Source organism: Patella vulgata, chromosome 1 (assembly GCF_932274485.2).
Source record: "Patella vulgata chromosome 1, xgPatVulg1.2, whole genome shotgun sequence".
NCBI lineage: Eukaryota > Metazoa > Mollusca > Gastropoda > Patellidae > Patella > Patella vulgata.
Genome location: NC_065879.2, coordinates 34602837 through 34629635, shown reverse-complemented (window position 1 = coordinate 34629635; position 26799 = coordinate 34602837). Strand labels below are relative to the sequence as shown.

The 26799-nt window shown below is 32.5% G+C and overlaps 1 protein-coding gene across 3 annotated transcripts; it reads right to left on the bottom strand.

Annotated features, from left to right (window-relative positions):
* Window positions 1-286: 286 nt before the first annotated feature.
* On the bottom strand, window positions 287-25485 carry LOC126823805 (serine/threonine-protein kinase PAK 3). Of its 3 annotated transcripts, XM_050552839.2 has the most exons (16): window positions 25375-25485; window positions 24188-24293; window positions 22524-22609; window positions 17823-17932; window positions 13498-13657; window positions 12024-12100; window positions 11329-11433; window positions 10807-10979; window positions 9958-10144; window positions 9367-9459; window positions 8666-8765; window positions 7275-7371; window positions 5158-5257; window positions 4657-4794; window positions 4225-4333; window positions 287-3987 (listed from the first exon to the last, which is right to left on the bottom strand). In XM_050552839.2, exons 2-15 carry the CDS (start codon window positions 24253-24255, stop codon window positions 4250-4252), a joined length of 1578 nt encoding a protein of 525 aa, XP_050408796.1. In that variant the 5' UTR covers window positions 24256-24293; window positions 25375-25485; the 3' UTR covers window positions 287-3987; window positions 4225-4249. The 3 variants fall into 3 exon arrangements, with proteins under 3 accessions (XP_050408796.1, XP_050408785.1, XP_050408792.1); XM_050552828.2 differs by lacking the exons at window positions 17823-17932; window positions 22524-22609; window positions 24188-24293; window positions 25375-25485 and adding an exon at window positions 14831-15927; XM_050552835.2 differs by lacking the exons at window positions 17823-17932; window positions 22524-22609; window positions 24188-24293; window positions 25375-25485 and adding an exon at window positions 14831-15925 and having other exon boundaries at window positions 12024-12088.
* Window positions 25486-26799: the final 1314 nt, after the last annotated feature.

The window sequence follows — 26799 nt, the reverse complement described above, 5'->3', positions numbered from 1 at the left end:
GTGGCTCAGTGGTTAAGGTGCTGACTCACTAGCTGGGAGGTCAAGGATTCGATCAGAGTTGATGGAGATAGTTCCTCTGGATTTTTAGGTGTAGATTCCCTTTGTAAGCGGACCAGGATGGGACAAAAACCGGAGTTCCCAAGTACACATTGGCATGGATGTAAAAGAACTCTTGACAGTTGGAATTCAAAATAAAAGTAGACCGTCGCAGGGCAACATCTCCCTCATAGCATACTGTATGATGTATGCCCATCTTCATTATTCATTCATTCAAAAACAACACCAATTTCTTGGAAGTTTTTAGTTGCATATTTAAATTCTTGATAAGCAGTAATAATAACATATATAATAGTAGTCGACACAATACTAATAAAAAAACAAAATGTTCCAATAATATCACTCTACATACAATTATGTACAAAATGAAAATTGAACTCGCTTCTATACAATACAATTCATCTATACAAATAAAAAATTGGTATGCTATAAAATAACATTAATTACTAATTAATTATTTAAATAGATATCATTCTATGATCTACACAGTAGGACATTCAATGAAACCTATTTTAAAATTACTTATTGAGCACAATGACAATGAGTAAAAGAAAAAATCAAAACATGAGGGAAAAATTCATTTAGAAAAAATTTAAAAAGCTTAAAAAAGGCCCCAAATGTGATATGATATGATAGATGATATACTGTATTCAACCATATGAGCGTTTGTGATTGTCAAGGACAATTGTCAATAGAATACATGAACAGTTGGTCAATAATATGGAGCCCAGAGGCCTAATGCCAAGTGCAAAAGTAACATTTGTGACCAGTTCCAGCTTAATGAGACATGTTGCAGGTAACTTATTTCAGATACTTACAAAACAATAAAGACAGAGAAATGGCATTTAACATCCACTTGATACAAATTTGGAGAGATTAACATATGGTTTAACTTTATTTCAATAATTCACTTGCGTGTAGGGGTCTTTAGCAGTGGGAGGAAACCGGAGGAAACCCACGAGGTTGGACAGGCGACCCTACTCCTTGTCACGTACAACCGGGGATTCGAAACCACGCCAGTAGACTCAATGACAGGCTTTATGATACAGCGCGCACATGCTAACCATTCAGCCATCCAACCCCCCCCCCCCCCCCCCCCGGACACAAATTAGGTAATTTGGGCACTCATTTATGGTACAATCTGATTTCAAGACGTGGGAAGAAACCCTACGAGAATAGCTAGACCTGTAACTATATTGGTTTATTACCAATTTTAAGTTTTCAGTATATTTGTTTTCAAAAATAACTTTATTGTTAATGTGATGGTGCATACCAACTTAAATTCTAAGCCTAGTTATGTTTCGATTTTTGGGGGCCCATTTAGCGAGATTTTTTCACATGCTGTTGAAATAGTTCAAATTGTGAATTAAAGAGTATGTGTGCTGATTAGGTTGAATACTGTAATGCAAATAAAGTTTTAACACCCTATAGTTGTGGTTAAATTTAATTCTACAAATCTCTAGATAATAAATATATGTAAAATATTTTTTGGATAAATCTTGCATTCTGATGGACTGATACAGATGTATTAGTTTCTAATACTTTAATAAGTATCTTATATACAAACATTTCAATCCCTTACAATATTAAAAAGTTCAATGCCATGCAAATCAAAATCTTACTAATCATAATTGGGCAAATCGATTAAAGACATTTGTTTAGTTAGTAAGATCATGTGATCTGAGCAAATCTCTAAAGAAAATGTGTCAGATATCAGTGTAGTACCAGACCAAAAATGAAATGTACATGTAATTGACATCTGATTTGAATGAGATTGAACTAATTATTATTATTGATATTATATTTCAACACTATAGATTCAACAATGTAATAAACAGCTAAAACATGTTTATATACATTCAGAATCCGCTACATACCACAAATATAAATATGGGGTTTAAATCATATTTCATGTTCATATTTCATCAATCAATATTTATTAAGGATAATCATCAATCAAATCCTAATTTTACTGCACAAACCCTTGAATACATAATATACAGTACGACTACAATCTACATGGCTAATGTTCTATACATGATCAGCTAATCTTTCATTGAGAATCATGTATTGTATTGGAGTGAAAATTTGAAATGAAAAATCACCATATAGGTGTACCTGACCAAAAATTCCTATTGTATTTGTTATTTTAGCCTAGTGGATGTAGAATGTGACCGTACTTAATCAAAGACATGTTTTGAAACATAATTGTAACATAATATACCTGTCAATCATTCTGTTAATAAATATATAAAGACAGTATACACAATAGAACAAGACATAGCACTATGAATTATTAAATATGAATAGATGAAGATGTACACAACAATGGATATACACTTGATGATCTTTATAACATTGTACACACATTTAAGCACTTGTATATTAAGCTTATGTTATTAACGACACATACATAAAAATGTAAGATTTGATCAAACACACATTACATTTTAAAAATACACAAAAAAAAAAAAACTTTTCGACGTTTACACATTTTTTTGATTGAATAATAATATTTTTCAAAAATTTGATTTTAAGTACCGTAGGAATTTTCATTGTTTAATTCATATTGGAGGTGATTCCAAAAAAGAGAGAAAAAGACCCTAATTGGTTCATAGTAAAACTATGATATAAAGAAGCAGCATTTGTTACCATCTAATTCTTTAAAGAAGTATTCATGCTATTGCAGATTCTTTCTATTTTATTCATTATCTAGCATCAGAGTAGTTTCAAGAATGCAGAACTTTAAATTTTCTCTGACAAATTAAGATGCTGGCAGTGAGACCATCCAGGAAACTGCTTTTAATGTAAGCTATGTGCTTGTCCTAGAATAACTCTGAAAAGATGTGGCATTGAGTGAATACACTTATGTGCTCAGCATTTTTCCTTTATGATTACAGTTCATCTAGTAATGTTTTGGGTCGAAAAATTTATTTGTTAATTATCCGTTGGGTTAGATAATGAATAAAGTATAAAGGAACTGTATCTTTAAATTATAGTTATGATAAAATAATACCCCCATGGTTTAATACAATACAAACATACAATGTCTATTTATAGTATTAATTAAACTTAGAAAAACAAAGACAGAGACTACTATACAATATCTCTGTAGTATTGAGGGATCTATTATGTAATTTGTATCAATGCAAGTAAACATTAATTTACAACTTCAATATTTACAATATTATTTTGAATAAATACCAAAATCATTTTAAACACAAGTAAGACCCTTTTTCCCAAATTATTTTAAATCTTGTAAGGACCTGAGGCTGTAACTATCAACATTCATTATAGTCTTGTCAAGAATTTCTAGGGACTTAAAAAGTTGAGTAAGTAGATTCCTGGAATTGTGGAAATGGTCAGTGCCTATATATATATGTTATGTCTTCCAATGTCTATGATATTTAAATTAGGAAAGCTATACAATAGATTAAAAGACGATAATTGTACTACAGTAAATGAACTATTATTATCACTCTGGAAGCTTATAGATACAGTACAAGCAGAGGCTAAAACACCTGGTACAAACAATTTTGGCATATATTTAATCAGATGCCTGAAGATCAAAATACAGGCCTGAAAATATTGGTCTGAAATCAATCCCTTAAAGATAAATGATCTTGTTCGAAAATGCACATTTGTGTTAAGGGATGATCTCTGAACTCTACTTATTTTCAGGCCTAAAACAGCAATATATTGTCAAGACAGCTTATGTACACGCACAATAACACAGTAAACCATCAGTCATTCTATAAATTAAATAATATAAGTTTGATTATGTAAGCACGTTGGTTCCATCCTTGGTTCTGCCATGATTTTAAGCCATGATCTAATGTTAATCTATACTGTGAATCATGTTACTATGAATCATGATCTTTCACAACTTTTTCAGACTCTCTCATTCTTGTACATGATTAGTCTTTTTAACTGAAAAAACACGCAAAAAATGATTAATGACTTTTAACAATATCAGGATTGACTAGCTCTAACAATATATAAATGTTGATAAGTGCAGTCATTGTGCAGTCAATATAACTGGCTACAAGAGATTAAAAACAGTATGCTAATCATTCAACAAAATGGTGAAAAAAGTACGAAAAATCCTATGGAAAGAAAAGAATTACATTATATATGAGAAGGTTTCTTGTATGTTGTTAAACTTACCAATTATCAAATTATTTTGTGACCTTCAGTGACCTTTTTGCGCTTCTTTAGCAGCTAAGATCAACGGAACCAAACTAGCTAATGGCTTGGCAAGTCGTAAAAATGGATGCTGAAAAAAAAAGAGAAGAAACTAACAATGTGTGACAAATCAATTTCTATTTCCTTTATTCCTTATTTGAGTTGGCAACTTGGCATGTTGGGCTAGAAATTGGAAGAAGTAAATTTAAACTGTGATGTGATTTGGTCAATCAGTAGGTGTGGTCCGGTAGTCTTACATCAAGCCCAAACAGATGCCATATTGGTTCTATGATAATCAGATAAAGAGGAAGCTTTTGTTTGTTATATTAAATTTAATTTAGTTTAAAGATGTTTTTCAGAACCAGTAACACTATCAGGGGTCCAACTTGACCATAAATATATTTGTAAGGTTACCTTCAATAGTTCGGAGGCTGATGCTCTCTTCTCTACATCAACATCCAGACATTTATCAAGAAAATCTTGGAAGACAGGAGACAGTTTCTGTTTTTCTTTAATGTCTGGCTTACCATTAGTAGCTATCAGATATAAAGCCTGTAAAATTAAAATGTCCACTCAGATTAACTAGGAATCAAATAACATTTGATAAACACAAGTTATCAATACAATTTAATATTTGACATTACACACATGCATCTAAATCCAGATGGTGTTTTGTTGATGAGTTGGAACTGTGGTGAAACTAATAATATATTTTATCCCTAACTTCTGTTCATTGTAAATATCTCTAAACACTAGAAAACTAAAATGTCCTAGGAAAACATGGAATATAACTAAAATTTGTAGTGTAATTACCCATAATATACCTACACACCAAGTTTCAATTCAATACCTCAATGGAAAACTTTATAAGGAATAAACATGCCCCCACCCTCTCCACTTTAATTGTCTACTTACCCTGAGTGGGTTTTCATTCAAATATGGAGGTTCCCCTTCTATCATTTCTATTGCCATAATACCTAAACTCCAAATATCTACTTTAGGACCATATTGTTTTCTGTAATACATAAATATAAATACAGTTAGATTACATAATAAAAGCATGAGCTAACAGGTTATTTGTGAAAATATTGTTTACATTTAAAGCTGACCAGAAAGATAGGTTGCCAGGCAACGAAACATACGACCACAGCAGCTAAAGCGTCCGGGCAGTCAACAAGGGTTGTCGCATATTTTTACTTTTTTCGGTAATGAAACATTTATAATACACTAAAATCTGATTAAGAGCAACAACTCACGAAGTAATTATCAGAAAACTATTAGAATTTGTTTGGTTTTTATAAAGTTCAGCCCCATGCTAACGTTTTGTATGCAAAGCTTTTAATATCATGGATTTAACTGTTCAAGGCATAAAAATTCATTGAAAATCAATATACTTGTTTGTCTCAAAATCTTAAACTCTGTGTATCAATCTGAATTCAATCGGATGATAACTTTAGCTTTTAGAGCGTCACAAGATTTTGCAAAGTGATCAAGGGCCATAACTTTGGCAGTAATTATCGGAAATTCTTGAAAATCAATAGGAATCTTCGTCTCATGACCTCAAACATTGTATATAAATTTAAACTCAATCAGATATTAACTTTAGCCTCTAGAGCATCCACAAGATTTTTTGAAGTGATCAAGGGCCATAACTCTGGCAGTAATTATCGGAAATCGCTGAAAATCAATAGGCTTCTTCATCTCATGACCTTAAACACTGTATAAATTGAAAGTCAATCGGATATTAACTTTGGCCTCTAGAGCGACCACAAGATTTTTCAGTGATCAAGGGCCATAACTCTGTAAGCAAATATTGGAAATCGCTGAAAATCAATAGGCTTCTTCGTCTCATGACCGTAAACACTGTGTATAAATTTAAAGTCAATCGAATATTAACTTTGACTTCTAGAGCATCCCCAAGACTTTTTGAAGTGATCAAGGGCCATAACTCTGGCAGTAATTATCAGAAATCGCTGAAAACCAATAGGCTTCATCATCTTATGACCTTAAACACTGTGTATAAAATTAATGTCAATCGGATATTAACTTTAGCCTCTAGAGCATCCACAAGATTTTTTGAAGTGATCAAGGGCCATAACTCTGACAGTTATTATCGGAAATTGTTGAAAATCAAGAGATTTCTTCGTCTCATGACATTAAACATTGTGTATAAATTTAAAGTCAATCATATATTAACTTTGGCCTTTAAAGCATCCACAAGATTTTTTGAAGTGATCAAGGGCTATAACTCTGAAAATCAATAGGCTTCTTCGTCTCATGACCTTAAACACTGTGTATAAATTTAAAGCCCATCGGATATTAACTTTGGCCTTTAGAGCGTCCACAAGATTTTTTGAAGTGATCAAGGGCCATAACTCTGGCAGTAATTATCGGAAATCGTTGAAAATCAATAGGCTTCTTCGTCTCATGACCTCAAACACTGTGTATAAATTTAAGGTCAATTGGATATTAACTTTGCCCTCTAGAGCGTCCAAAAGATTTTTCAAAGTGATCAAGGGCCATAACTCTGGCAGTAATTATCGGAAATCGCTGTAAATCAATAGGCTTCTTCGTCTCAAGACCTTAAACACTGTGTATAAATTTAAAGTCAATCAGATATTAACTTTAGCCTCTAGAGCGTCCACAATTGCTTGTGGATGCAGGACTGCCAGCCGGCCCCCGGCTTGGGGCGACGACAATATATGACCACATTTCAATGTGGGCGTATAAAAAGAATAGTTAAATTACATATTGAGTTAATGAGCCATATTGGTTTTACTGATATTAGATACTTTCTGTTGATGAATAAGATCACCAAAAGCTGTAACTGACTCAGTTGGGTGTTTAGTTGCTCAATCACAGTAAAGATCCAAATATATCTCAATAATGGTCCTCAAATGTATCTCAATAATGGTCCTCAAATGTATCTCAATAGTGTGATATAGCCAATAAGTATACTCAGCTCATCACTAACTATCACAATAGAACTAAATAAGTGTAATCTTTTCAACAAAATTATAGCTGTAACTTACCTTGTGACAACTTCTGGTGCCATCCAATATGGTGTTCCGACCATAGTAGATCTTTTACTTTGTTCTGGTGATAACTGAGCACAGAAACCAAAATCAGCTATAAATAAAAACAATATACCATATGTAAACAAATATAAACAGCCTGGAGGCAATTCTTAAAAGTAAAGAATACCAATAGCAGTCTTCTTATACATGTTGATCTTAAAGAAGTTTGATTATTTAAAATTTAATAAAACAAAATCATATCTACTTCTTCAAGGGTTTATCTTGATGTTCTCCAATCAATTATTTTTGATTTAATGTAATAAAATCATTTATAGGTGGTGCTAGATTGTGCAACCGGTGCGGAATGTTGCAAATTTTCTTAATTCATTACATATTTGGAAATATTGGGCTGATACTCTATTTCAAGACTCAACTCTCACAATCAAATAAAATGACAATCAATGGCTCTAAAGGAGATAAGTCTCTAATTCAATTGTATCCATAATATTTGAAATTAAAAACACAAATTAGAATTCAATATTGATCAATTAAAATTTTATAATCAGTACACGAGTTGTGTACCCTATGGTTTTGGGTGCCATTTTGTAATGAACAAATAAAAACATATCCTACAACACAATGTGGAAGTAATTAGTAAAGGCTGATTCACAAACGACAAAATAATAGTTTTAAAAAATGTGTGGAATGCACTAAGCAGGCGTAAATTGGAACTGTTCAATATTTCACCGAACATAATTGATTAGAAATTACAATATTTTTTTTTCATATTACATTAATATGTACTTTTAGAACCATAATTATCTATTGCAAGTTTTAAAAAAAATAGAGCCATACGCTCTTTAGCACATCCCCAACCCTTTCAAATTGACTGCTTGAGACTAAACAAGTATATATTATTTTATATCAAGAAAGGGGAAAAGTGGACTCTTGTCACCCATAATATTAAACGTACATTATGCAAGAGCTAAATCTGCCTATCGCAGGTCTTACTTTAGGCCTGAAATGTTATCTAAATTATTAATTGGACATTACTTAACTTATCCAGACCTTAATCAACTCTCGATGTCATCGCTAGCCTGCGATATTTACTGGATTTGAATACATTTTGTGATGGATGATTTAACATCAAAATGGATAATCGAGACTTTGTTTTTTTACCATACAGACTTTAGTAATGATCGAGGCTAGGCGTAAAATTCAATTGCTAATATCTCGGTTCAGAGTAGAGCAATTTTCAGCATATTCTATTTGTGTTATCTACTTTTTAAACTATTAAAGCGAGAACTGTGAGCTCTTTATCTAATCTCCTAATAATGCCCCTTTAAAGTCCCATTATCTTGAATATACAATATTATTATCATATAATCTATAATCTGATTACTTACTTAATTTAACGCTACCATCCATACCCAGTAAAATATTGTCACTTTTTATATCTCTATGTATAACTTGATTTTCATGTAAAAATTCTAATGCTTGTAAACACTGTAATATAAAGAATAAATTTATAAGTACATGTAATACAGAAAAGAAACTAGCCAAAATTCCCAAATCAATAGATGACACTCATTCATTACTTGCACATTTATCTTTCAATAGAAGAGAGAGAGAGAGAGAAATGGGGTTTAACATCCACTCAACACAAAATAAGTCATTTCGTGACTAACATATGGTTCAATTTTATTTCATTAATTGGCTTGCTCGTAGGCGTTTTTAGCAGTGGGAGGAAACTGGAGGACCCAGAAAAAACCCACTTGGTTAGACAGACGACCTCATAAATTTTGCATGCACAAACTACACATTATTTCTGATAATGGTTATGCACAAGAACTACACACCACAACAAATAGATCATCTGTGATTTAGATGTATTCAGCTTGTACAGATGAGGCAATCCATAAAGACCAATATAAGGGAAGTAATTCATATAGGGTTAACAACACCAGAAGTGTTTGAAAAATATATAACAACATAGAATTTAAAGTTCTGTTCACAATGAAATATCTACCTATACTATTCAGAAAGAGAATCTATGAGATACAAACTCTGGCCATTTTAACTTTATAATTTCCTTTACAATATTTACCTCTCTACAGACAGCTGATATTTGACCTTCATCCATACAAGTTTCGGTTACAACATCAGTTAACGAACCACCAGCTAAAAATTCCATCACGACCTACAAGAGATAGAATAATATAGCATTCATTTAATATATTGTAATTCTAAATTTGATCTATCTGTTCTAATTGTATTTTTCCAAGGTGATAATTCTGATGAGGTCCCATATATCTTTGAACAAAGATATTCTGAACTAAATATTTTTAAACATCTGAGATAGACGTTTGTCAGACAACCATTGTCCTGTATTTTGTTAACAAGCTAATATAAACAGGAATGTAAATGGGTGGGGTCGGAAGAGAATAATACTGAAATTTATGACTGAAAGCTTTTGAATTTAAGGGGTGTCTCCTTGCGACAAAGTGAAAAATCCCTGACGGACCATGGATGACAACATATATTCATATTAAACGTGGGTGTGTAATAAAAAAGACCATTTTTAAGGGATTATATCGTTTCCAGTTTTAACAAAAGGTGTGCCAGGATCTAATAAATATGTGTTTAAATAAGCATGGTTGAACATTAATACTTATTCAAAATTCTAAACAAATCTTACCCATAATTCTTCTCCAACAAGATAACTATCCAAATAATTCACTATATTAGGGTTTTGATTTTCTCTCATGACTAGGATTTCATTGATAATAAGTTCCTTCTTAGGTTGTTGAGACAGATTCATAGTTTTTATAGCTACTTCTCTTCCAGTAGCTACTTCAATAGCAATATATACAGTTCCTGAAGCTCTGAAATATAGAAATCAAACCCACATTTATTCAAATAAGACTATACATAAATTTCTCAAACCAAATATTCCAATGTTTTCTAACAATGAACAGATCTGCAATACCCAAAGCCTAACTAAACTTTGATATTTTGAATAATATGAATGAACTCTTTTTATTTTTATAAAACTATGTGCATTGTGGAGAACAAAAGCTTCCTAGAACCATATTCCCATGTTCTCCTACAGTGAACAGATCTGCACTGACAAAACTCCAACTAAACTTGATATTTGACCGTTTACCCCAGACAAGATAAAAGACAAGAAAACCATTTGGTTTGAATATTATTTTTAAGACACTTCTTCAAATTGTCTGTTTTTTTAGTTTCTAAAACAGAGAGAAAGAGAGAGAGAAAATGAGGTTTAACATCAATTCAACATAAAGTAGGTCTATTTCGGCACTAATATATGGTTCAATTTTAATTCAATAAATTGGTTGTGCATAGGAAGTAAATCGGAGGCCTTGTAAGGAAACCCTTGAGGTTAGACACGTGACCCTACTCCTTGTCATGTACAAGTGTGGGATGACAGACCTTGTAATCTGAAGCACAACCATTCACTCACCCTTTCCCCCAGTTTCTAAAACAAACAGTTGAAGATAGGAAACAGAAAAATTCTACTTACCCTTGACCAATTTTTTCCATCTTGGTGTATTTTCTATTTGGGTCCCCGATTGTAACAATACTACGTAATTTCTCCATGATTTCATCATCCGTCATCTTCTTTTTCTTAGGTTTTTCTGTTTTATTATCATGACTTGTTTCATTAGGTTTATCTTCTTCTATTGGTTTTGTATACTAAATATATTAATATAAATACAGTTATTTTTAAACAAATACCACCAGCCATTTAGTGGTTAAAAACACATCTGGAAGGCTAATTTTTCAATGAAAGGTGAAACAATTTGCACTAATATAAACACAGATAAGACAATAGTTAAAAATTATGATCAGCCAAAGACATTTAGCATTTTCTGGTATGCAACTGTAAACTATATCACCGAGAAATCTTAAATTCAGTTATATAATCTCCTAGGTCTGTTGTGTAGTGGAAGAAGGATGGGCCTATTATTACTTTTTTTTACCAAAGAAGAAATAAAATTGACTAATAATATATGAGATACAATGTCATAAAACGTATACATACTATAGATTTGGTCCGATCAGGGCGTGTTGCTATAGGTGGGGGTGGGGCTTCGTCATCTAGCTCTCCATTATTTTCTGCTGCATTTGATAAATTTTCTGACTTTGACTGTAAAGAGAAATAATAAATTTTGGTTTACAAGAAATTAATTTAAAACTGTAATAAAGTATACAAAGGGAGCGGTGTGTTTGATTTGTCTACAGACATTGTGCTGTCATCTATGCAAGTTTCACACAACTTGGGTTGGTGTGTTTTATTCATATTGCCAGTTTATTTCATTTAATACGGACACACAATAAAACACAGTACTTTCAAATTTATAAAAATGGGTGATATTAAACCTCATTTGAGAGATGTACTTTAATATAAGATCATGACAACACATGAGAATGGGTATAAAGTGTTGAATTTAAAAACCTATAGTTAATACAGTTTCTCTGTAGAAGTTGTAATAAAATGCCAATGTAGAACCCACCAATGCATTAATTCAAAGGGGCATGAATACCAGAGCCACTGGAAACAGCATTGCAATGAGAATGATCCCATAAGAAGAATTGCAGAGACAAATCTTCTCTATGTGGCGATGTCATAAATCATATTTCAGCTACATTATGTCTCACCAGCATTTCCAGTCAACCTGGGTATATTTTGTATTATATATGAAATTGTACTGTAGATTAGGTATAAATATATCTTACCGTAGATGTTAGAATTCCAGCTGGTATATTGTTATCAGACGTATTGGATTTAAGAGAATTTCCACCTGCAGAAAATACTATATAAACAACAATTTGTCATTATTATTATTTTCCCAACACCAGTATTAATACTTAAGATTAATAATATATTATCGTAAATATATAATACAAATAATAATTAATATTTTCATAGATTAGCAGTATTAATAAACATTAATCATACTAATTAAAAACTATTAGCAGCTAAATTACAATCAATTTTTAAAGTTACTTTATATAAATATAAAGTACTTTATATAAAGAACAAGCAAAAGTGAGGCTGATTTCCCCCGCAGAAATCCCAAAATAAATAGATGACACATATTGATTAATTGCACATTTATCTTTTTCAAAAGAATTGAGCAATCAACCTGATTTATCTATACTTAGTCTAAGCATAAAAATTTTCACGATCAAACTCAGTCATGGACTTGAAGTACCTGTTAGTGGAACTATACACTAAGTTTGATCACTCTCCATCAGTTATCTAGTCCCAAAGCATCGACCAATTGTATTGCTTAGCTTTAGTCAGGAATGTTAATCATTGAATTCAGTCAAGACATTCACCTAACGAACATCTACATCAAGTTTAAATACCTCAATTAAAAGCAGAGTTGTTATGTTCCAAAGTCTTGACCAATCAAATTGCTTATCACAACTTAGCTTAAGCAGAAATTGCTGATTATTGTACTTACTCAAGGTATTGATGTAACGAAACTATACACCTAGTTTCATAACTCTCACTTAATTAGAATTAAAGTTATTGTGTCCCAAAGCATCAACCAATAGAATTGCTTATCTCTGCTTACCCTAAGCAGAAAATGCTCATCTTCGAACTCCATTGGGACATTCTTCTAATAAACACCTACACAAAGTTTGAACATTCTAGCTCAATTAGAAGCAGAATTGATTGTGTCCCAAAAAGTGTGATGGACAGACAGACAGACACACCCATTTTAATAGTCCCCTGCTATCTTCGAAAGGCGAGGACAATAAATTTTAATGTGTGAATACAAATTTTATTTTCATGACGTCTATCTATTTCTATGTGTAGCTATGCCATATTTTCAAAACTACACTATTTTCTACTTCTACATTGTGAGCAATGTGCATAAGGATTTGGATTATTTCAGAATATATTTTCAATAATTTAAAAGAACATGTTCTACAAGTATAGTATAGTCTTCCTACATTGCAGATGCCCAATGTTCTGCATATGATCAACAGTATCAACTGTATCGGAAAGGCATCGGCCAAACTTGAAACTTATTTAGGTGGAATTAAAGTGATAAATGTACATGATTAATCAAACATGTTTTTCTTCTTGATGTACTAGTGCAGATTCTTTTGGGTTTGAACTGTACCTGACGACCATGGACAGAACATGGCATTTACACTATATCCTTAATATCTGTAAATGTTCAAGTATACTTACTAGAGGCTTTGCTATTGAGCATGTATTTTGATTCTCGTTTTTCTTTTGACGAAGAATCATAGTAATTGAGAACATCTAAAACAGCTTGTGGATTTTTCTTCTGTTCTGACTTAGTAATGGTGGAGTTCTGTAATAATTTGGCCCAGGATTCTGGCATTCCCTGAAAAAATAAATAATCAAGATGTGGTATATGTATATAACGGAATTAAAAGGGTCTTCAAGTCATGCCAACACAGTACACAAGATAAATTTATCTACATTGCTATATATATGGAATTCAGGATATGGCTTAATTTCATTCCCTCTTTACACACAACCATAATTTCTGGAACAATAGTTGGATATTCTTTCCTTGTCATCATAACAGATTTTTTACTCTGAAACAAGATACATGTACATGCATGGCTTTTTTTTTCATCGCAGACGGTTTCATTCCTTCATTAATTTATGTTGTTGTAATATAAACAAATATCTATGTACATGTAACTTATTCAATTGTTAAATAAACTGATAAACATTAATCTTCTTAATTGATATAATAAAAAAAGAAGCTGGATTAATAATAACAATATTTAATTTAACTGAGTGAGAGTGGAGTTGTTTTTAAATACACCGCAAATAGGAAGCCAGATAAAGTAAAAAATAAAATCCAATTACTTTGTACATACATTGTAAACACTATCAGTTTATGTAGACACAAATAAATGGTTATAATCAGTCCGAAGCCTTAGGGTAATCAGTACTTAGATGTATTTCATTTGGTCCATAGCATCCCAATATTACAAACAGAGAAAAAATAGAGCATATATAAAGTTTTCAGATTATATATATACATGTATAATCATATATATACATGTGTAAATATGTGTTTTTTTAAAAATAAAATAATCTGAAAACTTTATATATGCTCTATTTTTTCTGTTTGTAATATTGGGATGAAGCGGATCAAATGAAATATAAAAGGATGAAATACTTATGTGATGAAACATCATGCACCCGTAAACTACCCATCAGAATGTATGATTAAAAGCACAGTATTCCAGATTAAGGTCCAACATACACTTTCAAATCGTACATGTATAGATCACAAAATTGTCTACATTAAATTACCAAAAGCATGTAGTCAAAAATTCATTCAAATCAATTTTGACTGATTTTATGCTGCCATCTTTCATGACAATTTTGTTTTTGATCAAGATCAAAGATTCAGTGTCATTTAAATTCCAAATTCTTCTAGATCAATCAAAGTTAGCTTATATTTTTATATTACTTATTCTATGAAATTAACAAATAGACTTATGAAAATTCGTGAGAATAGTGAACAACAACCTACATGAACATAATAATTCACGTCAGACATCATCTTTTTCTTTTTGGCTTTACGGCGTATCATTTCTCTGTCTTTAGTCGTAACAAACTCCACAACAAGAATCGACTCACTGCCCTCATTATCATCAATTCTTTTTATACTATCAATTAACATCCGCGAAAGTATGTTTGAATTAATCTTCAAATCAGTTTGTAGAAAATTTCTCAAAGCATTTTCATAATCTGTTGAATTATTATGAATATAGTTTTTGTCAAAAATATTAACGAAGATTAATTGCTTTTTTAATTCCTGATATTTCTGTTTCAATAGTTTGTGGTTAACATCCTTGTAATCGGCACTAAGAACTGTCATTTTATCACCAATTAAATTCAAAAGTCTGTCCTGCTTTTGCAAAACTGAAATAATTCTTTCTGTCTTTGTGGCATTTTTGGAAACATTGTTTGCTAAATCAATGGTATGTTCATGAATATTATCCATTTGGTTCCGTAGGACATGCATATCCGCATTTACTGTCTGCATACTGCATTCTAGTTCATTCATTCGTTGTTCAAGAACAGTAACTCTGTCTACTTTTTCCAGTTTAGCAGTAATAGTTGACACTTGTTTTACCAATTGTTGAACCACAGCTAAAAGATCCATGTTGTCAGCTAGAGATTCAGATTGTAGAATTGGTAAAACTAATTGACTGGCACGATCAGTTTCTAAGAAAAGTTCTGTTGCGATATCATTCATCATTATAATACTAGCAATAATCTTCTAATAGAGATGACATTTATTCACTAAAATTTGGTGTCCAGAATCTTAATCTACAATATCTCTGTGAACAAATGTGGAAATTTTTACAAAGCTTCTTTTCAATTAGCAAATGAAGTAATCTCTCTATCCAATGAACCACACATTAAAAATCCAGTTTCAGAATAACAATTTATTCCAATTCTAAAAATATATACTGTTACCAACAACTCTAAATACACTGTGTCAGTGTTTCACTGTGAGTTAAAAGTGTTGTACAAACTGTTAATTACTAACAGTACTCTGTCAATTAACAGCTTTATACATTTATCAATCAACTTATTCAATGGTTTCTATTGATGACTGTCTCAGAAGTTCATTACATATTATTAAGTTCATCAAGTAGTTCCTTTGTACAAAAGTTTTAAAAACAACTACATTGAAAATTTAATTGTTCATTCTTAAACCAATTTTATGGTTTCACTAGTGGCTAATCAGTTATTGAAAGAGCTCCTTTGAATTTAAATCTCCATTGTAAAAAGATTTCACTTGGTTAAAACAATATCCATGGTTTCTAATGACACCAACATCATTTACTCAATTCCTTCACTTCATACAATTAAACATGAAATTAATTTTTCCAGCCTGTTTCCTACCCTAGTACTTAGTATTATAACTTCACTAAATTCATTATAAAAAATCCTATTTGTATCTAGTGCATCATTTCACATCTTCTTACACCTTAGAGAATGCAATCCTAAGTAAAATACAATGTAGCTCACTATAGAAATCCTCATGTTATTGTCTAAACCAAACAACATCCTACAATCTACATGTTACCAACAAATATCAACTTAACAACAAAATTAAAAACAACACACCTTTAAAAAGGTAGCCATTACATGTACAAGGATGCATAGAAAACAACATGTGTGTAAACTTTAAAACAAAAGTGTGATGTCAATACAAAAATATGGCTAAACAAGGAAATAAATGTGCAATTAAATTTGCATAAAAATGTTTATGTTTTTTCTCCAATCAAACTGTCTTTATTTTACATTGTTGTTGTAAAAATCATTGTTTATTTAATCTTCTTGAATAAAGCTTAAGTCACATAAAATCTTTGTTACAACTTGAAGCAATGTTCATATTATACTTTACTGGGTTTCTATTGGCATAACGGGGGGTTGGATGGCCGAATGGGTAGCACACGTGCGCTGTATCATACGGTCTGTCATTGAGTCAACTGGCGGGGTTTCGATTCCCCGGTTGTACGTGACAAGGAGTAGGGTCGCCTGTCCAACCTCGTGGGTTTTCTCCGGGTCCTCCGGTTTCCTCCCACAGCTAAAGACCCCTACGCGCAAACGAATTATGGAAATAAAATTCAACCATATGTTAGTCCCGAAATGACCTAGTTTGTGTCGAGTGGATGTTAAACCCCATTTCTCTCTCTCTCTATTGGCATAACTCCATAACAGACTACATGCGCTGGGGAATATTTGTAATGTGTGTTTGGATTTAAAATGGTTAATCTCTTACGATTGTGATCGGTTATGCTATTCAAATATCAGAAAGTCATTCTTGCAACAGAATATCTGTTGTGACTATCTACCATCTTTACATATATATTATTAATACTTTGTTTCTAACTTTATCATATTTTCGACTGTACCTGTTGCACAGTCATGGATTTTACTGTCCAGATTTGGTTGAAATTATGCCATTGGTTGATTCTGTAAGATTGACCGACTGTCCCAGTTGCTACTGCAAGTCATTAGGATTGAAAATATAGTCCTTTCTCTTGGTTGAAACGGTAGGTCACCCAGCTTATTGACATTCGCAACTATCAATCATTCTGATCATTCCAGAGATGGACAGAGAACAACAACTTCCGTACAAACAGGGACTATAATCCAGGATGTTAAGGTCTGACATGTGATGTGTCAATATCAAAAGGAACCCAGATCTTTGAGATATTAAACATAAATTTCAAGTTTCGTCAAAATCAGATAAAAAATGTGACCTGTAAAGTTTCAACTCAAAAAAATGTGAACGGACGGAGAGGGGCGACGACAATATACGTCCACATGAAAATGTGGGCGTATCAAAAAAACAAACTAATATTTTACATACAGTGTAGACTGGTGGCCATAATGTACATATTGAATCATTACTGTGGGGAATAAAACTTAAAACTACAAACAACCATTGATGGGACGTAGGCCCAAACTAACCAGTATAGGGTTAATTTACATGTACTTACAGTAAATTCTCCAGTATGACAGTCAAATCCAACATGAACCATGTGCTCAAAGTTTTTAGGTTCTGATATGACTGGTTTCTCATTTTCCTTCTGTTTAGCTGTTTTATAACCTGCAAAATTATAAGTAGACAACCATTAAGATATGTTTCAAATGGCAATAAAATTATAGCAGGTAACTGAGTTTCACAATGACATCCAAAAAGACATGGACAACTTTCTCAGTCATGTCATATCGTCACTGTATTTTCCAATGCATTTTAACAATCTATTTATACTAAATGCCATGGCTAAGTTTATGTAATATATTCCTGAAAATGTTATGACAAGTGCCTCATCCTCCTCCTTTATTGTAATGCTACAGTAATTTTTTGGTTGAATATTTGATGCCAAATATGCTAAAATTTCACAAAGTTGACTCTAAGCTAATTACCTACACATGTATGTCTTAATATGTTTCTTAAACCTATATGATCAAGTGACAAGCAAATTCGCATTCTCCCATGCAAGTCTCGCTATTCCGCAGTATGAAGTGCAAGGGAAGACAGCACTATTTGGAAGAACGACAAATATGATCAGTCAGTTGCTAGTCTATTCAGAAATTTATATCATGTACAAAGACAAAGTACAGGCCCCGAGTTCACAAAGCATTCTCAGACTTAAGTTGAGAATTTACTCAACTTTCAATCACTGTTTGTAAGGAATATCTTTCATCCAGAAACACAAAATTTTAAACATAGTTTCTTATTGATGTATTTGATACATTAAAACAACAAACATTTTATAAAGGGCTATATTTTAGTTAAAATAAGGAAAACAATTTTGAGTAATTCTGAGAATGCTTTGTGAACTCGAGCCCAGGTATCATATCCTGGATGACACTCATGAAGGGCAATGACTGAAATTGCTGATAATGAATAAACATCTTCTGTTCCACTATTGTAAACTATATGTGCATGTATGCACATTCAAAAAAGGTCATATGATTTCTAAGGCCGTAAATATTATCAACTTTGTACGCAAAATTCAAAGATTACTGAAATTCAATTTCTGCATCTAATAAATCTACCCATAAATTTCAAAAAGATCAGATGACCTTTAGAAGGAATTGTGGATGACAAACAACAAAAAATGTGGGTGTATAAAAAAAACACAGTTAAAAAATTAGCTTATATAACATGTACATGTATTTTACAAATTCAATAACTCACCCAAACTCCTTCTTTTAAAGGAAGATGTTAAATTTTGCAATGATCCTAGCATTGTAATAAATAATTCCACTTATATGAAAAATCCTCGATATTTTTGTCAGTCCAAATAAGAAACATCACAAATTAAAATTGGTTGTGTCCTTGTTTGATATGTTGATAAAAACTGAATCAGCAAGTCAACACCCCTTTTTAAACGCTACATGTACTTTAAAATGGTACATAATTATACTCTCTAAACGATTAACAAATATAGGCATGTGTGGACTATATCTTCTCAAATTGTCTCTATTTCAAATATTTAAATGAGATTTAAGAAGTCTGTAATATTTTAAAATTTTTTAATAAATATGTATTTTTATACCTAATAATATGATCTAAAAATCTATAAATAATATACATGTATATAATATATACACATGTATGTATATTATGAAAATATTTCAAGCTTAACCTATTTAACAGCTGAATGCTAGTTAGACTCCCTGTTATGTTGAGTTGCGGACGATGTAAACAGTTTATTTTCCTTCAGATTTTGTGAAGATTATTTTTATCAAATTAAAGTTTTATAAATCATATCCTTTTAAGAAATAATCAAATTTAATATTTTTGGTACGCCTCACACAGAGATGCTAAAATTAGTAGTTTTACATCTGCATATTGAATTGAAATTGAGAAGGCTATTAATTAATTACTTTAATTGACACTTGATACTGTGTAGTAGCTATAACAAGTTACATTAATAGACTCAGCCTTATTTATATCACAATTATTTTTTCCTCTCATTTTGTAGACAATTACAATTTGAACAACTTATATATAACCTTATATACACTGTATATTATTATGTAAGTATGTTATTCTTTAATCATGTTGCTGTCATCTTATTTACATATTTAACAGATCTACAAAGGACAAACAGTAATTTTCTACCATGTTTGAAATACTGATTAATAATACCATCTTTGTTTCTAAGTCACACTTGTTGATCATTAAAGGAGGGCATATATATATATACCACAGTCTACCTTCTTTTGATTTTGTCTGGTAGATAAAAGAAAATATAGAAACATTGTATTTTGACCAGTTGGAAAAGTGGCAGGTACATGTACATATATAGGGTGACCCGTGCACTCTACAGAAAGTTGGTCTCGACACGGCTAAATGCGCACGCTTCAGTTGCGTGTCTCGAACTGATTTCTGACTACCCCGCACTCTCTTTGAGTCGATAAATAGCCATGGCACGTGCAATTCTCTACAAATATATCAACTATTACAGCCGTAAAAAATCTATTGTTGACGATTTTGAATAGCAGTAAAATTTAGCTTCTTGGTTATTACAGCAGCTTTAGAAATTACGTTTGTTTTGTTTTTTAAATTGCTTTATCATTAACTGTGCCGTTAAGAGCGACATCTTTTGGTTTAGTACAAATAATATCTCTGAAACACTCGGGTTAGACAGGAGCATGATACTAGCAGTAGTTTCATTTTACTTTTACAAGCTTCTTAAAACGATTGTTGAGCTACCTAACATGCATATTTCTAAATTCAATTTCTTGTTCTAGCTTTCTGTTATGTTTCGTAAAAAAGTAGTCTTGATTATCCAGACCTGTCAATCAGACGTAGAATGGTCGATAGACTGGTTAAGCGAGACTAATTTCAAAACAAGGGCACGTAACTTATCTTTTACTCAAAAGTGTCTGGATGTTATGGACGACACTTGGAACCAGTTTTCAGTCTATTATTTATAGATGATTAATGGTCATAGCTTATTAAGTACAACATGATCGTTTATTTAGTGACTATAATTGTGTGAAACTGATTTGAGGCTTGGCATATATATAAATATTGTGGCGTAATTGTCGAGATATTTGGAGATATTTATTTATGGTGGGTCACCCTAACATATACACTGCACTAAAAAAGTGACCTAGATTTGACAGTACAGAAGCATCTGACACAGACAAAAGCTATGCAATTGAATTTGGCCATTGCGTTTTCATAAAGAAGCAATTGTGAACCATTGAACAAGATTAGGGGACAATAAAAGTTAGGATGATGAAAGCATGTGTATCTTAACCATGAAGAAATATATAATTCCATCATAAATGATCATCACTAACAATTTTTTTTAAAAAGTTCATTGAATGTCTAAAATTATTATAGCCATGTGTTTTGTTCACATGTGCAATAAGAATAACATGAATTAATGAATTTCTGCTGATTTGTTAAACATTTTAATAATCAGTTATTCTGAAACAGTACTTTTACTTCATTTCAATTTAAGTAATGTGTCCAGTGATATCACTTGTTTATTTTGCTTGACGATGGTGTCTGCTACTAGTTTGCCATAATATTGAATTGATATTATGTAATATTGTTAAACAGATTAGAAGTGATAGCTGGCTTACATGTAGGTACAAAGTGACCTCATGTAAAAATTTAAAACATAGCAGTTCACCATTCTGTATTTGGCTTACAGTTGTGAAATTCGTATTTGTGGCAATAGAATAATATTACTCTATAAATGGACATACATGTATTAATACATTTGTATATCAAACTATATGAGATTTCAAAGTTACAACTTTACATGCATTTATTTTTTATATAAACTGTGGTCTGATTTATACTTTGAGCAGTCATAAGTTGCCTCCTTTTATTTACACAACTCAAAGAATTTGCAACAAACCATTTAAAAAAAAACCAACAACTGAACAGATACTTTGGCTATTAATACTTTAAGTGATCTACCAAAATCACCTATGAGAGAGAGGGAGAGAGAGAGAGAGAGAGAGAGAGAGAATGCAATTTTAGGTCATACAGTAAATCTGTACCTTTTATTTGTAGGAATTTGAAGGAATTACGATTTCATGTACATGTAAATGGTAAGCCACCTTGGATCGGTGAGAATGGTGCTGGCTTGCAAACCAGGAGGTCAGAGGTTCCATTTTATTGTTGGCAGAGAAAGTTTTCAGGATTTATTAGTTGGGTTTCTTCTTGGCAAGGAATAGTGTCTTATCATTCAGATGGGAACTAAAACCGAGGTCTGCTGTAATCCTGTGACATTTGACAAACGAACTAAGAGTACACCAAAATATTCCCCATAGCACAATGCCTGTTTTCATTAGCCCAGTTGGTGAAGAAACGTTTTAGTTCATCTTTTACATCAGTCACATTAGTTCTAAATAGCATTCCAGGTTGCGTTATCTTGACCATTATTTTAATATATCTAAACATCTTAAATTTGTTACCAGATTATCATTTAAGGGTAGGGAATGGCGTGAATAAATTACATGAAGATTGCTGACAAATGAAAATGACCTCCTGAAACTGGCTTGTGTTACCAGATTATCATTTAAGGGTAGGGAATGGCGTGAATAAATTACATGAAGATTGCTGACAAATGAAAATGACCTCCTGAAACTGGCTTGTGTTCATGTACCTTTAGATTTGTACTAAAATAGATATATATACATGTATACACTGTACTGACCTTTCTGATTTCTGAATTTCTTTTTATCATCTTTTGTATCTGGTTCTTTTGGTAAAGGTTTATATTCCTGAGAAAGGGAAGACTCTCTAAAATATAAAGAAAGATTATAACTTTTTAACTGATCAGAAAGTCAAAGCAACATAATCTATGTCATTTTGGGACTAACATACAATGTATGGTACCCTATAAATGTCTTTTATAACTTTACGTTTCCTTCAATAATTTAAAGATAAATTCCCACAAAGTATTTATAGGGTAGTAATTTCCAATAAAAGTAAGGCAAGGAATGTAGAGACACCCAATCTTACTCGAAAAATGCTGGATTCCCTAAAAAATATCCAAGGGGTTCACACAAGACATAAATTTAAGGGTACCCCTTAAAGCCATCTTGTCTTTTCAAGTGACATCAGGAGTGTTCCTTATAATGTGCTGATCAAATGTGCAACAGTAGTAGGAACTTTGAGAGGCATACATGTCTATGTCCGAAAAAGAAGGCAGAGGATTCACATCATTATTTTTGGTAAATGGACAGCGACTAACAACAAATACAAGCTGATAAAGGATGCCATGTTAATCAAGTCACGTGATAAAACAAGGTTGGTAAAAATAGATGGGGTGGTTTTCTTCCGATTAAAATGTTTTTAAAAGGATTTGAAGCAAACTTTTGATAGATAAATTTGTTTGAATATGTTTTTAATCCAAATATGTCATCAAATCACATGGTTTGTAAGCAGGAATTTATCTTAATGGCGCATTGAGGTCTTTAGCAGTGGGAGGAAAATAAAGACCCATGGAGTTAGGCAATGAAATTGACAACCCCACTCCGTATCATGTACACATCTGGGATAGAAACATCTGATTCTAAAGCATTCCTGTCATACTTGTGCTAGCACAATAAATTGTTGAATTGATGTAACGGTATCGCAATTCACCTTCTCACGATTCGCGTATTAAAACACAAGATGCTAAATCGATGTATCACGATTCTTTTTTTTTAATGGTTTTTTTTTTTGTCACTTCAGTAAGTAACCTGTCACTCTTAATTATCCATGTAACACATTATCCACAGGTACACAAACAATCTTAAATTGTTTTGGTCCTTATTTTGATCCACATCAGTATCGTGATACAGTATAAACAGTTTTATTTCTTTGACATAGACAGTACTAAAAATATAAATTATTCATTTATCTTAGTAAGTATTGACCTGGTTATGAATCATGATACAAATCGCATCGTTGTACCTGAATCGCAATACATATCGTGACTGCAGTGACAATACCTAGCACTATGTTATATCCCCGATCCTCCCGTGTCCCATCCCCGATTATAATTTGGCAAGCAAATAAACATAGGCTACATCCTCCAATAAAAAAAATAGGGTTGAAGACCAACCAACTAACAAAATGTTACAATGTAATGTTAACAATTTACATGTACATTTTAATGAACCACACAAGTTCTTATTTAATGCTTCAGAAACAGACTGGTCCCATGTCAAAATTCCATGGATATTATTTACCAATGGCTTAGTAATTTTGACACTCAGTACTTAACTAAGAAGTTTTGGTGATTTGGGTTACAATAAAGTGTTGAATTTGGTTGATATAATGTGTTACTGAACCATTATGCACATTTTTCATCATAAAGAATTTTCTATTTACCTTGTGCTCTCTAATCTAACAGGTGGAGCTGGAGGTTTGTCATTGCCGTCTCCTATACGACCATCCATCTTGAAAGTTGCTGGTCTCGTTTTATTTACTTCTTAAACTAAAACAATACACTATTAATTTTAAATATACATAGAATTATATGCTGCTCTAAATGAATGTTTTTATGCAATAAAGTTATTTTCTAACTTGTTTGTACTTCAATTATTAGTACAATAACAAAACTACTGAGGCCCACTAAAACATTTTTATTACAAATTTACTATGTCTACCGTACTATCCTTTCTGGGAATTAAATTAATATGGGAACATAAGAAACTACCATCTAAAATTTTAATCTACATGTATAACAAACCTTAAAATCTACCAATGTAGTCACAAATGTTTTCCTGATCAAGATACATGTACTGTATCTGTCAAATGTTAATGTAGCCTAGGTACGTATCTAATCCTCCATGAAAATGTTTAATACATGTACTTGTTTTAAGTTTTTTTTTTATTCAATAACCTCTGCCAAGCCTACGCAACAACACAGGAAATATATGAAATGAAATGGGGTTTGAGGTCCTAGTGTTCTGCTCCAACAGGAAATATATGCTGAGTTACAATGCAATACACCTGACGCAAATAATAACTGCTCCCTTTCTATGACTCATCCTGCCTTTCCTACTATATAATAAATATGGATGGCAGCCCTAAATATCCACCTATTGTTTTGTAATAAAATTATCCTGGACACTGCATTAATGATCAAAGTGTGAGCAAGAAAGTATTCTATCAACTATATTTATTTTCCTCCAGTGAAGTGAATGGATGCTATTCGTCGGCTTCTCCAATTAACATCAATCAATCTATATAAACAACAACCTATTTTTTGTTTATCAGATTTCGGTTGTTCTAGTTTATACCATTATTTTTACCAACCAACCATAACCAAAATGTAAATAACGAATTAATAGTTCTGTTTTATGTACATATACCTCAACCAAATATTTTCACCCCTCGGGCGAAAGGGCATATTTTGTAATAAAAGTCAAAAGAAAACCAGCCAGTCAGACAGAATAAATATCGTTTGATCTCTACCGACGGATCTGTCATCTTTTTGATAATGTAATAACTTCTCCATTTTCAACACGATTTTTTAAATATCTTATGTTAAATCAAAAGTAGTTCAGGCCTACCTATTTCTGTTTCATCCGGTACCATTTATACTCATATAATCCCCAAAATAAACAATGGAAATTATTCCTAATAATTCGCACCTCTCGTGTCAAATATGGAAGCCAATTCTCGCTGAGATCTCGCGGGCACCTGCGAGATTTCAGTTTTAACCCTTTGACCCTTGAGTCTTGGGTGCATTGATTTATTTGAACGGCTAGAAAATAACTATTTAAATAATTGCTAACTATTATGTGAAATTTTAACCATCTCCTTGATGCAATATGCAAATAATGCTTTATAAAAATATAGCATGGTATGTGTGAACTAATTAGTAATACTTCTTCTTCATATTTGTGGGATTGGATGTCTGAATGAATAGCGTGTGCGCGCTGTATCATGAAGTCTGTCATTGAGTCAACTGGCGTGGTTTCGATTCTCCGGTTGTACGTGGCAAGGAGTAGGGTCGCCTGTCCAACCTCGTGGGTTTTCTCCGGGTCCTCCGGTTTCGTCCCACTGCTAAAGACCCCTATGCGCAAGCGAATTATTGAAATAAAATTAAAACCATACGTTATAAATTAGTCCCGAAATGACCTAGTTTGTGTCGAGCGGACGTTATTTCTCTCTCTCTCTCTTCTTTATATTTCCAGGGGCGGATCCAGGAATTTTTACAGGAGGGGGTATTGTCAGGTTCTTGCGACAATGTATCTTTTTTTTTGGGGGGGGGGAGGGGCATTAGGCCTATGTTAAAGGAATTTGACAGTTGACAATGCATGATGCCATCATCGTCTCCAAATTACGTAGTCCTCCACACTGAGCTTTTTAAAGTTAAAGAGAGAAATCCTACCCCGTTTGACTTCAATTAATTGTGATATCACATATATAATGTCTATATTATTATCTCGCGCTTTGAATGCCCATTCCCACCATCTGGGGATAAAGGACAATCTGTTTCACAGAGGATTGCGAAAGTATTCTAATATCTCTGTAAAAGATAATTATCTTCAACACGTGACGTCAAATCACGCGGCGTCAGTCATTGTCAAGAAAAGAAAAAAAGCACGTGCGCGCTGTATCATAAGGTCTGTCATTGAGTCAACTGACGTGGTTTCAATTCACCGGTTGTACGTGACAAGGAGTAGGGTAGCTTGTCCAACCTCGATGGTTTTCTCCGGGTCCTCGGCCTCCCCCACCCCCCACTGCTAAAGACCTCTCACGCAAGCGAATTGTTGAAATAAAATTGAACCATGTTAGTCCCGAAATGACCTAGTTTGTGTCAAGTGGACGTTAAACCCCATTTCCTTCTCTTTTTCTCATAAACGTGTAGCTGAGCAGGACGGGAGCCCCCCACCCCACCCCTATGGATCCGCCCCTGATTTCTTCATCCTAAACATGTACACCCGCTACATTTTCGGTCATAGGTCTACCTATTGACCCAAACTGTTTCA

What these genes read in the sequence shown, in the direction of transcription:
- LOC126823805 (XM_050552828.2), bottom strand. Translation starts at nt 15,562, where the DNA reads ATGATGAATGATATCGCAACAGAACTTTTCTTAGAAACTGATCGTGCC. An exon ending in ACGTGAATTATTATGTTCAT is followed by an intron (nt 13,658 to 14,830) that starts GTAGGTTGTTGT and finishes TTATTTTTTCAG; the next exon opens with GGAATGCCAGAATCCTGGGC. An exon ending in CAGCCTCCGAACTATTGAAG is followed by an intron (nt 4,334 to 4,656) that starts GTAACCTTACAA and finishes TTTTTTTTTCAG; the next exon opens with CATCCATTTTTACGACTTGC.